We start from the raw sequence: 17,979 nt of genomic DNA, 5'->3' as shown, positions 1-17,979 counted from the left end.
GAAGCTGGTGAAAGCATGAAAGCAGTACTTAGCAAAGGCAGAAGTGTGTTACGTATCAAGCATCCTGATTATTTGTAGTGCCTGGGGTTCTGCCGAGTCCATGCTTTCACTTTTGTGGTATTAAGATCTTCTTAATCATAAGGATTAAGATGTTTATGAAGTGATATATTTGGAAGGATTCTGCATCTTGTAGCAATGATTAATCAAGGAGCGAATATCTACACAGTGGGAGCTCAGCACAGTGGGAAATGTGTACTAATTGATCTCAATTTACACATTTTAATTACCTAGCCAGGTCTACATGAAGGTGCAGGCACTTGACAAAACCATCTGCTAATCCAGCTCTGTAAGGTTTTGATTGTCCACTGCTGAGGCACAAGTTGGAATTTTTGCAGCTTTTCATTTTGCAAGTAAAGCAGGTTTTCGTAGCATTCTAGGTATGAGCAGATAAACAGATTAGTGCCTGCCATGCAAAGTATGTAGCTTCCTTGAATGCAGGCTCTTTGCTCTAGTAGTTCTCCCTGTAAGGTAGAATCTCCATTATGTGAAGAAAGGAGTGCTACGCTCAACATGTGTTTCTTAGGATCTTAGAAATTGCCTGGAAGGACCCTGAAGCTAAGAGAAATAGGTGGAAATCAGAATCTTCCCTCCATGTAGAGGAAAGACTGTGCTATGTGGATGTTTCCAGTCAAAAGATGAAAATGGCCAGCTGAGAGATTCTAAACTACAGTGGGGAGCTTAGTGGGGGACTGCTGCAAGGCTGCAAAACAATTGTAAATCAATAGGGGCTGGTCTGAAACTACTGGTTAGGATTACTTATAATATATCTGTAGGAAAGCCAATGAAAGAAGATAATTGATCTGTCGAAAAGACATCTTAAGTGCCAGTATTTCATTACAGGAGAAGGAGTAATAGAAGCTGAATTTGGAAACTATGCTTAAAAATGTCAAAATCAGAAAGCCTAAGGTAAAAAATAAGATGCAACTAACAAAACAGCTCAGTGAGAGCCACTTGTGTCCGTAATAAAAATCAGCCTGAGACATAAGGACTTACATCTGGGTTATTTTGAAACAAATGGAATGGGAGAAAGTGACACACTGGGCAGATATTTAAAAAGGAGGAGAGTCAGGCTTCTCTGTTGTGGTAATCAGTACCTGCCCATGGTACTAAAGGCATTTGTGAAATGATACAATATGAAAAATTGAAAAGCTTATGAGAATTTGATGGCTTAATTTTTCTAATGCATGCTAGTCATAAAAATTGCAATTAATGTCCTCTGCATCTTAGGGAATAAAATACAGGAAAAAAATCCTGATGATGCCACTTGGTGATATGCTTTCATTTAGTGTTTAAGCGGGATCTGTTGCAACAAGCATTTGGGGGCAGGCTGCAGAAACATCACCCTAACGTTGCTTCAATGACTCAGTGGTCCCACTGACCTTCCATCAGGCTGTCAGCACAGCCTCTCCATCACCAAACTGCCGTTCAGTAACGCGTGAGTCACATTCAGCTACAGAAGCAAGGTATATGGTATAAAGAATGGAAATGTACAGGTAAGCCATCTGAACCAGCTGTACGCTGAGCTGGGTAACAACAACCTCAGGCAAGATAAATTGAGGCAGTCTCACCATGCTTAGCAGAGGCATTTATCTGCATAAGACAGCCAAGCCATCTATAACAAATCCCTTCATCTAATCAGTGACCACACGAATGCAGAACTGACTTTAGGCAATACTAGTCCACAAAACTCATTATTCAAAGAGCATGCTAAAAGTAAAAGTCACACTTCATTACTTCTCCAGGTGCCACATTTGTCTTCCTGCTTTTCAGAATGGGATATTGCCATGGTTTCTGAACAGCTGTTAGGAGGAAGCACTATTACCGATTCTGCTTTTTGTTTTCAGGGGAATAGTTTTATTAATAGAGCAGGAAATAGAAATAAAGTATGAAATAGATTCTCCTGTGGTCTTCTGGTTCTCTGCAGCCAAATATAAGAAAATAAATTACTTAGGAATTGAGTTTCCTTCCATGAAAAGACAGTGAACTGAGGCATGGTGGGTTTTTTTGTGCTTTAAACTCAGCTTCTGCAGCCTCAGTGAATTTATAGTCTTCTCTGCATTTAATCTTTTCTTAGGATGACTGTGGCGTAAAGCTACAGGACCTCTTAGGACAGCTGTGGTTTTTTGTTTTCAGACATAAATAGTGTAGCCTTCAGACTGTGTAAGAAATGTTTCCTTTTGATCCCAGAAGACTCTAAATTTCTCATTAAAGTTACTGAACTCTGTACAGAAATAAATAAGGTCTGGAATAATTTTGGGCTTGTTCTGCTGTCATACTGTCAGATCCAAATGCTCACTGATATAGGCAGGGAATTGACACAGCATTCACAAAGGCATCCAGATGGGGTCTCAACAAGAGCAGAGCATGGAGGCAGCCGCCTCCCTCTCCCTGCTGGCCCCCCCTCTTTTGATGCAGCTTAGGATAATGTTGACCTTTCGAGCAGGATGCTACTGGCTCGTGTCCATCTTTTTATCCACCAGGATCCTCAAGTCCTTCCCCACAAGTCTGTTGTCACTGAATTGTTGTCCCATTCTGTAGTCATCTCAGTGATTGCCCCAACCCTAGTTCAACACCTTGCCCTTGGCTGTACTGAATCTCATTAAGCCCTTGTAGGCCTGCTTGCCTGCTTTTCGAATGTGATGGAGAGTGGCTTGGCAGCCACATCAGCCAGTTCTTGGAATAAACTTGTTAATATGTGTTGGTTGGTGATGTTTACCAAACCCACTATAAGAGTTCAAGTTCGAGATATTTTATAATTGTCTATCCTGATTTCCTGCAGCTCCTCAGTAAGCAGCAGTTCAGGCTTCCTATATGAGGGCCTTAAGAAGTGCGTAAATTTTCTGTGGATTAGGTACTTTGTGTGAGCTGCTGGTATATGCTGGCACTGGGAATTCAAAAACCATTGAAAAGCATACATTCTGATTCTTAAATACAAGGGAAAGGTGTGTGTGTGTGTGTGTGTGAGAGTGTGAGTGTGAGTGTGTGTACATATCTGTAAGGTTTCTACTTCGTCAAGGCAGAAGGGAAGACACCTGGGTTCTCAAAGAAAGCTATCTGTAATCTCCAAATGCCAAGGACCATTTGAAGATGGAATTCCATTGGGATTTGTCATTCTAAGTCTTTCGTGTTTTCTAATTATGCTAATGGCAAGTGTACAAATGAGAATTATTCCAAGAGTCTCTTCCAATTTAGTGTCCCTTTCTTTAAACTGATTGGCTTTTATGTTTGTTGTCTTTCATGATTTGTATTTCCTTTGTCTGCAAAATGAAGTTACTGCTGTTCACTCATAACCTGAGTTTTCACTTCTCTCTCAAGTAGTTTTCTCATGCAGAGATGAATATCTCTGTCCTAGCAGATAACTATAAGCTGGAGAAATGTACACTGAAGGAATTCTGTAGCCATGATAATTATCCATTATGTTTTCACTTGTGAAATACAAAATACAATCAGTGCGACCAGATCTGAATAGGACAAAGAACAGCCTGTGCCACAAACCTAGATTTAGGGCAACAGACTACAATAGTTTGAAAATATATGCATTTTTTAACATATATTTGCATATATGCATAGCAAATAATGTTTAAGAGAGAGCAAAAAGCTCTTGGTTCTGAAAAGCAGCAAGTGATACTATGATACTGTAAGTATCAGATCTTTATAGAATCAATTATCACTGAAACATTGGGTTGACTATTTAAAAAAGAGAAAGAATGGGGGGAAAAATCAATTCTCTGTTTTCATCTAGGCACTTAAAATCCAAAGATAAATTTTCCAAAGCAGCAGAGCTCCCAGTGGCTCCTCCTGCTGTCTTTGCCTAAACCAGTCACTGTGCTGTGGTACCTCTAGGAATCTGGGTGCATTTGAATGTTCTGTTTTATTTGTGGCTGCAGAGCAATTTTAAGAACCTGTCTTTGAACCAATAAGTTGCCTGAGCTAAAGGTGCTGCCTGACCTCCCTCTGCTGTGCTTATTCATGAGTTGCACACTGCACTGCGGTACTCTTGTTGTTCCTGAAGACTAATGGCAGAGCATTGGTCTGTGATGATGGCATAGTGATTTTCAGACTGGTCTTTCATGAGTCTTCCTTAAGTGTCAAGGCTGAAGGTCTATCAAAACTGTACAAACTGTATTTTTGATGCAGTCAAAATGACATCCTCTAGCCTCACTCCCTGTCAACCCAGCTTCTCCTTATGTGCTTCTGAGTAACAATACTGAGGCTCATTTCTCATGTTGCTCATCTTTCCTGGCATTCTCTGCCTTAATTAGGTCTCAGTCATCTATTTGTGACATCCTAATTTGATGCCATAAAACTGGAGAAAGTGCTAGCTAGTGAAAAAGGAGGAGGATTAGAGAAGAGCTTGCTTAGTGAGGCACTAAGTGGCTGGTGTTATCATGAATCTGTTAACACAATGAACTGATTAGTTTAAACAGTGAAATTTCACGAGGCTCTTAATTTCCAACTGCTGTTTTGTGTTGCCTGGATGGAGTCACACAATACTTTCTTCGTGCAGGCTGCATAGTGCTTAACTTGCAATCATAGCTTTCCTATTGTTACTAATTATAATAAATATCTTGGAAAATACAGAAATGTTGATGCTAATTCACAGCTTCCGTTTTTCTAGCTGAATGATGTTGTACTTTATTAGGAAATAAAGCAGGGCTTTATTTCCCAATGAGCCATATTGTCTTTACAAAGCTATTTCATGGAATCCAACTTTTCAAATTTATCTCTGGAGCCTGGAAATATGCCGTTAGTGGTAAAAACAGTTTTTAAATGTTCTTTCTGCCACCAAGAAGAGTAGATCGTTACTCCCACCTAGTCTATGCCACTGCTTCAAAAGCAAATAGAGTAACGTGCTTGGTGGAGGTGGCCAACTGTGAAAGCTGCATGGAGGCCCAACACTTGAATAGCGTGGACTTCTGAAATCAGCTTCATCACTGATCCAGTTCCACCATGGAGCTGTGCCCTTGATTCCTTCAGCAGACATCTCAAGGCTCTGAAGTCCATTTTGATGGCCCCTGAAAAACCACTTCCAACCCAAGTTGTTCTATGATTCTGAGACATTTAATCTCCGTGCCTCTCCAGCTGTATAATGAGGATTCTTCTTGCACATGTTTATTTGTCCAGTTTGTTTATACTAATCTGTTCTGTATCTGGAACTGTCTTATAAAGTGTAACTACAGCGCCTATGGCACCTACACAGTACTGAACTGAACTTCAGATGATTATAAAATTTATTAAAGCAGTAAATTAGAATTCCTCCGGTCAGACCCGATTCTTTATTTCTTTTTCTGAAAGATAAAATTTAACCCACTATGAAAATAACATAGTATATTACTCTGTACTTAGGTTATGAAGTGTTTTCCTTTACTGCCTTTCAGTGCATAAAGGACAAAGGCAGCAGTGTACCTGTTTTACGGGTAGGTAACGTGAGCTGCTAAGGATACAGAGCCTGCCCAGGATCATCTGACTGGTTGCACTGCAGCAGGGTAAAAGTAAAAGCACAGCGCTTATATTTATCCGGAGAAAAAGCATTTTTAAAAATTTATGTGCGTGCGTGGGAATAATTCACTGATCTCATTTAACACTGGAAGTGATGTAAAGTGACACAGCAAACGTTACTGAAAGAAAATGAGCCTAGCTCAGATCACTTTCTCTGGTTCAGAGGACTGGATGGAGCTACTCCCCTGACCAAAGAGGAGCCGTGGGATCAGAGTGGTCTCTGGCCTCCTCTTGCAGCAGCTTGGAAGTGAACGTGAGCATTGCCCTGTAGTAGACCCAGCTGTAGTTTGCTTTGGCACTGACTCCAAATTCTCGTTAAATAGGGGTCAAGACTTCATAGACTGCCTGTGTAGATTTGATTAGCTCTAAATCTGAGGAATGCTCCTTTGTCACCTCTGTTATTTCTAATATATATGGACTCTTAACCATTTCTCTTGTATATTTTTGAGCCTTTTTTCACAGGCTGTGATGAGATTAATACATGTGTTAGCCTCATTTTTGCCATAATGAAGTTGCTCATTTTATATTACATGCATGCAGCCACATTGTGACAGATTGAAGACTTGTTATTGCCTACCTTACATAGCACTCTGATACAAGAACCACATGAATCTAATCCCATACGCATGGAATTAAATGCATCATTTTTTTCTATTCATATTTTTATCTCCCCAGCCCTTGCAAGAAGATGATCAAAGCAGGGTTGTGCATTTCAGATCCAAAGAAGTTAAGACCCTCCTAGAGCCAACTAGCATGGATCCTCTTTAATTTGGTCTTAACTTGGTGTGCTTCATTGTGATGCTAAAAATGTAATAGATGTTCTCCAATCTGAGCAGCCTGGTACTTTCAAGGACTGGTTGTTCATAGCAGGTGCTGCGTCTCTGAAGATAGTGCTCCTAGTGGGCTTCTGGTGTGTATATTTGGTTGACTGGATCCAGAAAAGCTCAGTAGCTAAGTTTTTGGATAACTTTTGGGTTCTGCTTAAATTTCAGGTTATGCATTCTGTCTGTTCCACTCAAATTGGATGAATTCCCTATAGCTACACCTCAGAGGTGGGGAATTTTCATGCAGATCTACCTCATGGCTTTCATTGCACCTTTTAGACAGACTCAAGCTCCATTCTACTCTGATGCTGACTTTAGGGCTTTACAAGTTATAATATTAAATAAAAAAAAGAAAGTGTATTGCTTTTTCTCACAGTGCAGCATGGCATGTGGGGCTGGGTTTTATCGTCTTCAATCTGCAGTAGTGATGAGCCTGCATGTTAGATGAGTATCATTTAGTTCTGTGTATATTCAGTCTGCTGTACTGAGCCACAGTCCAGAACTCAGTATTTGTAAATTCTGAGATAACACTTGGCAGAATATAGTTGAGGTCAGCTATGGCTCTCATGCAGTAAGACATCTTTGGCTGCAACAGCAAAGCTGGTGTATCATGATAAGAATTCTCCTCTATCCAGATGGAAAAGTTATATGTGCTCCAGTGCTTAAGGATTTGAAGCATTCTGAGGTTTGTTGGTGGTGATGCAGCTTCGTGAATGAGCAGCAGTGCACTGGCAGCAGCTCAGAGGTGTGTTTTTACTGGAGTGAGTTAAGTGTGGGAGTTGCCCTGTCATAGCATGAGGTCCTGGTGCTCAAACAGATGCACAGAGTGAGTTTGGGGCACTCTGCATCTAGTTCTTTGCTTCTTCCAGGTGTATAGCTGCAACAGTCCTCAGAAAATCACTTTTAGGAACTTAATGCTAACAAGATTTCTGTGATGAAAAAAAAGGGAAATCTGTGATGGTTTTCCACATTTGCATTCTTTCTGCTTCCTTCATGTTCCATTGGTGAAGGCTGGATTTATACTGCAAGTGAGGAAAAAGATCTTCTCAGACTAGAGGCAGGATGTGGTCTGTTGTAAAGTCCACTGTTAATTGCCCATGGCAAATCAGTCAGCTGCCAAAATGATCTGTGTAATAAGGCCTGAGATATTGCTTAGATCCGTTCTGATCAACCCTGTGAACTTCAAAACTTTTCACTTACGTGCAGTGGCAAGTGGGCAGTAGTGGGCAGGGCAGATGGAATGGGGCAAATGGAAAACACAGCAAATTTTGGAACTTTTACAGTTAAGATTTGTAGTGAATTCATCACCATTTCTTTGCGTTGACTGCCTGGTACTTTTACTGCTCTTTCTCTGCATGCTTTTCCTCCTGTCCCTTTCTGCTCAGCGGTAGCAATGGGGCAGATGCTGCCTCCTATGTCTTCATCTTCCCAGACCTTGTACTAACGTAATCTCATCATTCCTTTCTTCCCTAGCAGCATGAACATTTATCTCACCTCCCCTTCTCCCATTCTGTGCGTTCTTTAGATATGTATATACAGTGATGTGCTATCTTGATATATGGAGAAAAATACAATGTATACAGTGTATTATATAACATCAGTATTGATCTATATGTATGTGTACATATAGATTTAGACATTACAATATATACATGTAGGATGTCTTATGTTTCATTGTACACAATTGGTATGGCTATTTTCTGAGATGAAATAACACGTTCCTCATTTTTAACTGGCCTGTCAAACTCTGTAAGGAAAGCTTTGTAACGATAACAACAAGAAAAAAAAAGCTTCATGAAATTCTATTAGGATCAACTGTGCTTTGAACTGTTAAAAACTGTCATTTCTGTTGAATGTTTTCCTCGGGAGATATTTTGAATCTGTTAAAATAGTATCTAGTCAGAAAAAGTAGCAAGAATAGCATCTGCTATACTTGGAGGGTTTGAGAACATGGATCTGAGTTCAGGCTCTGCAGGTCACTGCCTTCCTCTACTGATGCAGGCTGCAACGTGAAAAGTTCTTAATACAGACTGAACTAGAGAAGAGGCAGAAGCAAATGGTTGTGCTAATAGTTTGCTGTTTTCCTTTAGCGGGACCAGCCCTGGAAAAATAAGCACCTAAATCTCCCCTTTCCCCCAGAATAGGTGACTTTGTAATTAATATATTCTTTTTTTTCTTAGCTAGGAAATACCAGTGCATTTCTTATGCACATAACTCAGTTCTTGTCATCTCTGCAAATACTTTATGATGCAGACTTTGGATTTAAATGTCCTTAGCAACAAATTATTTTTTCCCTAAAACATAGTTATTTCTTTTTGGGCACATATGACACAAGGCTTAGAATTGCTGTATCTGTGCTACTGATGTGTGCCCAGTACGTAGAGAAGACTGAAAATTGCAGCAGGGAAGGAGGGAACTGCTTGTTTTCTGTGCCCACGTTGGATAAGACAAAAAGTGCTGGTCTTAAAGTTGCAGCAAGAAAGGTTCAAATGAGACTTCTTACAAAATTTCCAAAGGCAAAGACAGGAAAATATTGGGATAGATTGTGTGAGCAGACTGTACATTGTTGGAATTATGTGACATGTTAGATAAACATGTGAGGAATGACCAAGAACTAATTCGTGTCTGGAGTGTTGCACCTTCCAGTGCTACCGATAAAAATAGGAAAATGTTTTCAATAAAGATGCATCTTTCTTATGTGCTGTAATAGAAAGGGAAAAATGAATCAGTAAAGGGGAAGGACTGTTTTATGCCTCCAAATTTTACCCTGGTATTGATTTTTTGAACAAGCTTTACTCTGAGTTTCTAGCTGCAGATATAGCCTGGCCACCAATAGCACGGCCCACAACGTAGCTGATGAAGGAAGCTAAGTCCAGTCCAAGCTAGCAGTCCTCCATGTGATTCTGCCTTCTTTTGGGGATGCTCTGAAGCAAACACAATGTATATGTGTAAGTTGAAGTGAGAGTTTGCTGGTACACTGACCATGGAGACAATAGAATGTTCATTTATATTTTAATCTTTTATATTCACACACTTAACTGAAAAACCACAACGAGCAGACCAAAAAGTTGAGCAGAAAGAGTTGAAAGAATGTAGTTATCTTTTAACAGAAAATTGTACAGTAGGGGGAAGTGAGGATGAAAGAAATGAAAACAATTTTTTTTTTGGTATGTGAAGACTGAAAATCCAGAAAGCAAATAGAAAGAATGGCAAATCATAGAATTATAGAATGGCTTGGGTTGGAAGAGACCTCAAAGAGCATCCAATTCCAACCCACTGCAATGAGCAGGCTTGCAAAAGTTAGTTAAAGTACTTTTAGGCTTTTTCTCATTATAGTTTAAGGAATGTGTCCTATTGTATTTCAATTCCTTGAAAACTGAGCATTTTTGAGCTATTATAAAACTGATTGTGCTTAAAATTTATTTTGGAATAGAGAAATGTTGATTTTAAGTCAAAAAATGCAGTACTGGCAAAGTGTATCATATATTTTAGTAAGCTGCACAGTGGGGGGAAGGTCGGTTTTGGCGAGGGCTGTGTATGTCTTATATCTTCTGGGATATAAAGCAAGGCATACTAAAATTGTCACCGGGAGAAGAGGCGCCAAAGGTATTTCTGACAGGAGGCTGAGCCCCTGCTAGCAGGCAGATTCATGGGTTAGTTAGGAGGTCAGGTTGTAGGCTGTTCAGAACAGGCCTCAGGAGGACTTTCTTCCTCTCTCCTCCCGTCACGCACACAGCTGCTCAGTTAGACAGCATGGTAAGTGCATGCCTACCTCCCTGCTACAGCCTGTGAAGTAGTGGCTATCCATTGTGGGCAGGATGAATCCCAGCCAAAGGCTTTTGGGGAGCAGCAGCAGCTTCTTTGTGTGTTAACTTCGAGGGTTGACCTGACTGAACCTGGGAGCTGGGGATGTGCTTGTTCTCCTGCTGGAAGGGTCTGTTAGGTGACGGGACCTCTCAGCTCGCTTCTCTGATGGATTCTCTCTCACAGGCAGGAATGGCAAGCCCCGAAAACCCCGAGCAGCTGATCATCGCCCTGGAACCCGAGGCAGCTTCTATCTACTGCCGGAAGCTCCGCCTTCACCAGATGATAGAGCTGAGCAGCAGAGCACCTGTCAATGGCTATAGCCCCAGTGACACCATCGGAACTGGATTTACACAAGGTGCTTATCATAGAATCATTAAAGTTGGAAAAGACCATTAAGATCATCTAGTGCAACCATCAACCCATCCCCACCTTGCCCACTAAACCGTGTTCCTCTGTGCCATGTTTCCAAGTTTCTTGAAAACCTCCAGGGATGGTGACTCCACCACCTCCCTGAGCATCCTGTCCCATAGCGTTTTCACCACACTATTTTTCTGCCTTTATTGAAATTAATACTTTATGCTGGATCATTTTATATTTAATCTGTTAAAAGCAATTAAGTGTTCAATTAGCTGCATTATTATTGGATCTCAATGAGACTTTCAGTCTGAAGTATTCTTCCAGAGTTTCAGCAGATGCTTTTTGAGGTCATCTTTGTGAAATACCATTATTTACTTTTAACACTTGGAAGAGCACATGGTAATGGAATACAGCAATGCATTTGTCTTCTCACAGAAGAGAAACTAGATACGGCAATTCTAACTTACTGACCTGTGATCTGCTGCTCATGTTGGTGCTTTAAGACTGACTTGCAGAGATGGGCCCACAGTGTAAGTAAGTCACTTGCCAAAAAATCCTTCATCACCAAAGACTTAGGCAAGATTTAGTATCTTGTCTTAGACTGAAGGGCAAAAAAAAGAAGATAGTGGACTGCTGTGGTGTATTTGTTACATAACGATTTCCTCTCCGTGTGAATTGCAGTAGTTGCACTGATGTAAGTGTTACTGTGTCAGTTTATCCCAGAGGAGTTTTTCAAAAGAATTTGCATTTCGTCATCATATTTACTAGGTCAAAATGGTACAGGCACATGGAAAATTGAGCCTGTAAAGCTATTCCTGTACTTACCAGATTGCATTTTTTCTTAGTTGGAGTCATAAGTCATTTCCTTATTTTCTCCTAGCCACATCACTCCCAGCTAGCACTTGTCAGATGTGCTCAGCTTTAGGGAGGCCTGTGCAGGGCATAGTCCTTTCAAGGGCCCTTCACATTCTCCACCTTGGTCTCATCCTGCACTGTTCCACTTCCATGCACTTTTCCATGAACTTTTCCATGAACTTGCTTTTGGGCTGCAGGGGGATTTGCTTCTAAGAAAATAAGTAATAATAATAAAAAAAAAAAAAAAGTTCTGTGTTTGGCAAAGTTTTAAAGCTGGGCAGAATCTGGCAGATGTTGGATTTCTGCGAGTGGAAACCATTCTCTTTCTTAATTGTGTAAGGTAAAGGCCATTGGGGATGAGAAAGGTTTATTGTCAAAATTAATGAAAATAAAGTTTGAGGGAATTAATTTGGGGTTAAAATGAAAGTTTCATAAAGGCATGGCAGGTACCCAAGACCAGCTGAGGACAGATTAAGGAGGAAAACCATTTAGCTATGAACAGATGCACTCCATGGGCTGTCTTATTGCAGTGAAGTCAGAACAAAAAAATTACTGTTTGTTGTAAAGCCAGGTAAAGACTGGCTCTTCCATTTACTTTTAGTCCACAGAAACAAAGTGAAAGGACTCCCATTGACTTCTGTGGACTCTAGGTCCATTGCTTGGACCTCTTGCTTGTTCTGTCTTTGAATGCTGTGTGATTTGAGCTGTTGGTGTATGAGGCTGACAACTTGTCTGCATCATAGGGTCTTTATGGAGCAGGTATGGGTGAAAGCAAAGCCTCTCATCTCCTGATCATAGACACTATAGAAATGAGAAGGAAAATGCATTCAACAATTTTCCTACTTCGCATATTGCAGGATGTCTGTCTTCTGTACTATTTTATATAGCACCTTTGAATGAAAGTGAATGAAAGTAATACAGGAAATGACTTTTGATCATCCAGTTGTACAGACTGATTGAGAAGCTTAATAGCAAAGGCTCTCACTGCTCTACTTTCTCTTTACAGACTGTTTTTCATCTTTTGAATGTCTAAGTAGAAATTAAGTCTTGTAAGCTGAAGTATTGGTGTGAGATTGTGCTTGATTTTTAATTGCTGTAAATTTAAAATATGCTGTGCCAGTGTCCTCCATGTTTCTAATAGGTCAAGTCTTAGTCAAGACATAATTTAATTGCTTATCGTGGCAGCACTAGATTCTGCTTTACAGGCTGTCATAACAAACCAGGATTTTCAGAAGTAAAGGCTGAAATAGTCGCTAATCTCTTCAGTCATCTGTCTCAGTTATCAGAGGGTCAGACTTAGTGATCAGTTTGAGACTTGAGAAGTTACAAAGCTGTGAAGCAGTGCTTTTGGCTGCTTACACTGAGGCAGTATGACATCCTGAACGTCTCCAGAGGCCTTGCCCCAGCACACGGCACCAGAAGTTGCTTTCGAAAATCTTGTGTTCTCTGCCTGCCGTCACAGCTCAGGTCTGCGGTGGACCAGGGCTGCCACCGTGTGGCAGAGTGTGTACCTGAACGCGGCTGGCAGCGAGGACAGCTTCCAGCTTGTACTTGGAAGTCAGAATACAGTAACTATGAAGGATTTGCCCATAGCCTTCACACTAAGTCGTTGTTTCTAATTCCAGTAGTATGAAGAAAGAACAGAAAATCTGAAAAATGTTTTTTTTTTTTGCTCTTTCTAGAAGTAATGTTATAATGTTCCCCAAACCAGTGCAGTGGTTGTTCATTTGTTTTAAGAAGCAGTAAATGAGATCCATCAGCGTACTTGCACTTGTTTTCTGCACCATGTGTTATCAAACTCTTTATGCTTCGTAACGCTCAGTAATTTTCTCTGTCTCTGACTAGCTAAGGAACACGTCCGTCGCAATCGACAGAGTCGCACCTTTTTGGTGGAAAATGTTATAGGAGAAATCTGGTCCGAACTGGAAGAAGGTAGTGTCCTTTCTTGAATAAACTTTGCTTTCACTGGCTTTATAGTGCTGACGAACAGAGTGTTTCTCACAAATCTGCACTGTTCTCAGAATGATTATGAGTTGGAAAACAAAGAAATTAAAGTGCATATGCAGCTCTGAGTTGCTAAAGCTAAACTGCAGTTCTGTATAGCAAAGTATGGTTTATTAAGGAGATGACAGAGTATAATCCAAGTTTCAAAGTACAGCTAGACTATTTCTTCGGAATAGGCTTTGTGAATATACGGCAGTATTAATTTGGTAACCCCCTAAAGTGGACACCGCTAGCACGAGCAATTCCATTAATCCCTTTTCTTTCTGTGTTAAACCAATATCTTTTTTGATACCTAAATTTTGTATTTACTATAAATCACTATTAATAAAGAGGAAGTTTTCAGAATAGAGATTTATAACTTTCTGCAAGTCGTTTTCTCTCATTGCAATATGTCACTGTGATAATATACATCACGTTTGCCTATTCCTTTGGCAAACCAGGTGACCGTTACATCGTTGTTGACAGTGGAGGAGGCACAGTGGATATGACTGTCCATCAGATCAGGCTCCCTGAAGGACATCTTAAGGAACTGTACAAAGCAACAGGTAGATGGCACTTCCAGTGCTTGCATTTATGCAGTACTCTGTCTGTGGAGAAAATACATGTCTTTACTGATCACTGTGTTTCACTAACAATTCTTCCTCGAATCAGACCAGTATTCCAAATAATGTAATCTATCTGCTGTCTGGACAAGGGTCACTGTCCTGGTCTGCCTTCTTTTAGTAAATTTGTGATCTTCCACTCCTTTAAGAGGTCTCTGACCAGCTATTCTGAGAAGTGCTGTGGAGGTATGAAAAGCCAAGTGTGTCACATTGAGATCCTTGTAAAATTTCCCTAGATCTTAGGGAAGGCTTGTATGTTCCAGTAATTCCACAGCCAGTATAACAGAGGTGGTCTGCCATCCTCTGGCAGCAACTCACAATGATAGATCCACAACAATAAATGCAATAAAATGCAATTGCTTTAATGATACTCCCTTCCTGAACTCCATAATCCCCTCTTTGTCTTTGCTAAGCTGTTAACCCTGTAAGACAGCCTGTGCACTTACTTGAGTTGGTCTTCATCTGTATCGTTCACTGCTGAGTGTCTTCAGTCTTGGTGGCTTTAAGACAACTTTCTGCTGTAGTGTTACAGAGTCTAGGACAATGTAGGTGTAAAAGTGAGGCAAAGGTAAGATCACGTTCTGTATTAGACAGACTGTTTCCAGCGACAGTCCTTGTAGTGTCAATCTGATGTGTATTTGGTCTACTTGAAATCTAATGCGATTTTCAGAATATTAAAGTTGTGTTTTGTTTTTAATACAGGTGGGCCATATGGTTCCCTAGGTGTGGACTATGAATTTGAAAAGCTCCTGTGTAAAATATTTGGAGAAGATTTTATTGAGCAATTTAAAATCAAGCGTCCTGCTGCCTGGGTAGATCTGATGATAGCATTTGAGTCCCGTAAACGGGCAGCAGCTCCAGACAGGACCAATCCACTAAACATCACTCTGCCTTTCTCCTTCATCGATTACTATAAGAAGTTTCGAGGTCACAGTGTAGAACATGCCTTGAGGAAAAGCAAGTGAGTAGATGACTGAACCCAAATAGATGCAGAATTGCCTAGTCTTTAAAAAGACAGGCAATTAAAATATCCTAATCACATGTAGTCTGAACGACAGTAATGCAAAAGAAGTGTCTGTTTCCAGAATGCAGTGTTTCTCCAGGTATACTGAAACTAACAGAATAATGAGATAGGAAGTATAAAGATAACATAGGATGTGCATGAATGATAAGGAAATTCCTAAGCTATATGGATGTGCATAATGAAATCATATAATGCCTCTATTCAGTTAACAAATATTACAGCTCATTAAAAATACTGTTCTTCTCTCTTTCTCCTGAGACTTCCCATGCTTGCTTGCTTGCTTGTTTTCCTTGCTTGTTTTCAATGGCTTTGGCCTGCTGCTGCTATAATCTAAATGCTGCCCTTCTGGGGTTGAATCAGTGCTGTTTCAGATGAGTGAACAGTGCACTGACTGCCAGCTGTTTCAGAGGGCAGATAAACATTGGTAATGCTGCAGGAGGCAATCAGGCAAAGAACACAGCAATTAAACAAGCAAAAATAGCAATTGTCCCTGGGAATTTTATATTATTCCATTTGGTGTGGGGCTGAAGTTAGAGGAAGTACTTTTTTCCAAGCAAACTGCATACAGATTCTATAAACTCATTATTTGTGTGTCATGTCTTATGAGTGCTTGACTGTACTCTGTACTCTCAATATCCTTTCTAAATGCTTTTATTTTTATTTTTCAGTGTGGACTTTGTGAAGTGGTCTTCCCAAGGAATGCTGAGGATGAGCCCAGATGCAATGAATGCACTCTTCAAACCTACAATTGACCAGATTGTTCAACACCTGAGTAAGTATCTGTGTGTAATTCCATTTTCTGACTAAGCTGAGTCTGAAGACTGCTATTATGCCCTAAATGTGGGCAAGGAGTTTAGTTCTGAAACATTTGTCCTTTAAAAAGTGATTAGGAAGGTAATTTCAAGTAAGGGACATCGCCTTTAATGCATCTAACTACCTATTTCTAGAGCTAGTTTTTCAGTGTGATTCAGTCCTGTTGCTGCGTAAACTGTGTTTCCAGGGCTACAGTCATTCCCTAAAGAGCACTGCTTCAGCCCAGATCCTACTTTTCTTTTTCTTATTTCAGACAAGAACAAAATAATACCAGAATCATAACTAGTATCTGATTGTTGCTGAAATTAAGACCTGTATTTCATTTCTCATCAGTGGGAGGACTTACAAAGTCCTATTTTTTGATGACTCTGTGAATCACTGAGATGTCAGGAACGCAATAAATAAATGATGGGTCCTGTTAAAAAATAAAATAAATTCCAGCCATAGGAATCTTAAGCAGTAATAGATTTATTTATCTGGCAATGAAAAATGACACAGGTTTATTGGGAAATCTGTTATTTAAACTCTCTTTCATGAAAGATTGGATTTGTGTTGAGTATAATACATATGCTGAGTGAAGTATTGCTGTTCTACTCATTACAAAGTGCTAATCAAATTGTATTTGGAATAGAATATCCAGCTTAGCACACTTGCTGTGTGAGGACTTGTTAAGTGGAATTGAGAGACCACAACTTAGTAGGACAACTAGGACAGAATAGCTTCCGTGTGAGCAGGGAGGGAGAGGCCTCACATTAATTGTGACAGATACCTTAGTTGTGCTGCAGCAGTTATTTGAACTGACTGTGGATGAGCCTACAACAGAACTGTCTGATTTTCCTCAACGTAGGAGATTTCTTTGCAAAAAGTCTGTTTCCCTTTGCTGGTACAAGCCAAATAAAAATTCTGTTTAGAAACCATAAATGCTACCTCAGAAATGTTAGCTGCTTTGAAGCAAGTTTTCATTCACAGTCATTGCTCCATTGAAACAGAATGTAGTAAGAAACCTCAGAAGTGGAACTGATGCATGTTGAGAGCAGCAGTGGGGGCGCAGATGTGAGTGTTTCAGATTTTATGCATGCGCATGGAACATGGATGCATCAGGCATTTGGAGTTTCAAATGAATTGCTTTGCCACTGAATTTTTCCCTATTGAATGGGCTCTGTTTCTGTATAGGTGATGTGTTCGATAAGCCAGAAGTGACCAATGTCAAGTTTCTGTTCCTGGTGGGTGGCTTCGCTGAATCCCCTTTACTCCAGCAAGCTGTCCAGAGCGCTTTTGGTTCGAGATGTCGAGTCATCATTCCTCAGGATGTGGGGCTCACTATCCTCAAAGGAGCTGTTCTCTTTGGTCTAGACCCTGCTGTCATCAAAGTGCGGCGTTCGCCTCTCACCTATGGTGTGGGTGTGCTGAATCGGTTTGTGGAAGGGAAGCATCCACCGGAGAAGCTGCTAATCAAAGATGGCACGCGTTGGTGCACTGATGTCTTTGACAAATTTATCTCCGCCGACCAATCTGTCGCCCTTGGAGAAACTGTGACACGCAGTTACACACCTGCCAAACCTTCTCAGTTAGTAATAGTGATCAATATCTATAGCTCAGAACAAGATAATGTCAGCTTCATCACTGAATCTGGAGTGAAAAAGTGTGGCACCCTTCGCCTGGATCTCACAGGAACTGATGCTTCCGTGCCAAACAGACGGGAGATCAAAACACTTATGCAATTTGGGGACACTGAGATCAAAGCCATGGCCATTGATGTTGCCACCTCTAAAAGTGTCAAAGTTGGTATTGATTTCTTAAACTACTAACAGATCATTTGCCCCACCATGGCCTGTTTGTGAGACTCATCGTCCAGTATTTCATTTTTTGACTTTCATGTGTCACGTAATCATCTTGAATTTCAGCAGGCTATATGAGAACAGCTAATAAGGTGGGGTATGTCATGCTTGTGCCCTTGAAGGACCAAAGGCTGGATTTTAAAAGACCCTTAAAAAGTTTGAGGAGGAAAAGTTCCAGAAGTAGTAAAAGTTATTTAGTTGTTCAAGCATGTGCAAAGATCTGCCTTTACTAAGTATTATTATTGCATCCTGAAGATTGGTTAAGAAATATAAAATCATTATCTCTTTGCCTTGCT

General features: G+C 40.4%; 1 protein-coding gene across 1 annotated transcript in view; it reads left to right on the top strand.

The window, feature by feature from the left end:
* The window catches only part of HSPA12A (heat shock protein family A (Hsp70) member 12A), a gene marked incomplete at both ends in the record, with an annotated part of 46,440 nt that extends 28,787 nt beyond the window's left edge, over positions 1-17,653 (top strand). Inside the window, 6 exons of the mRNA XM_079535942.1 lie at positions 10,374-10,545; positions 13,248-13,334; positions 13,847-13,951; positions 14,711-14,969; positions 15,701-15,804; positions 17,019-17,653. Of these exons, the coding sequence (XP_079392068.1) occupies positions 10,374-10,545; positions 13,248-13,334; positions 13,847-13,951; positions 14,711-14,969; positions 15,701-15,804; positions 17,019-17,653 (1,362 nt within the window). The remainder of the gene's footprint in view (positions 1-10,373; positions 10,546-13,247; positions 13,335-13,846; positions 13,952-14,710; positions 14,970-15,700; positions 15,805-17,018) is intronic.
* Positions 17,654-17,979: the final 326 nt, after the last annotated feature.

Source organism: Tetrao urogallus (genome assembly GCF_951394365.1).
Source record: "Tetrao urogallus genome assembly, chromosome: 5".
NCBI lineage: Eukaryota > Metazoa > Chordata > Aves > Galliformes > Phasianidae > Tetrao > Tetrao urogallus.
Note: the sequence above shows the minus strand (reverse complement) of the source record. Positions and strands in the feature narration are given on the sequence as shown.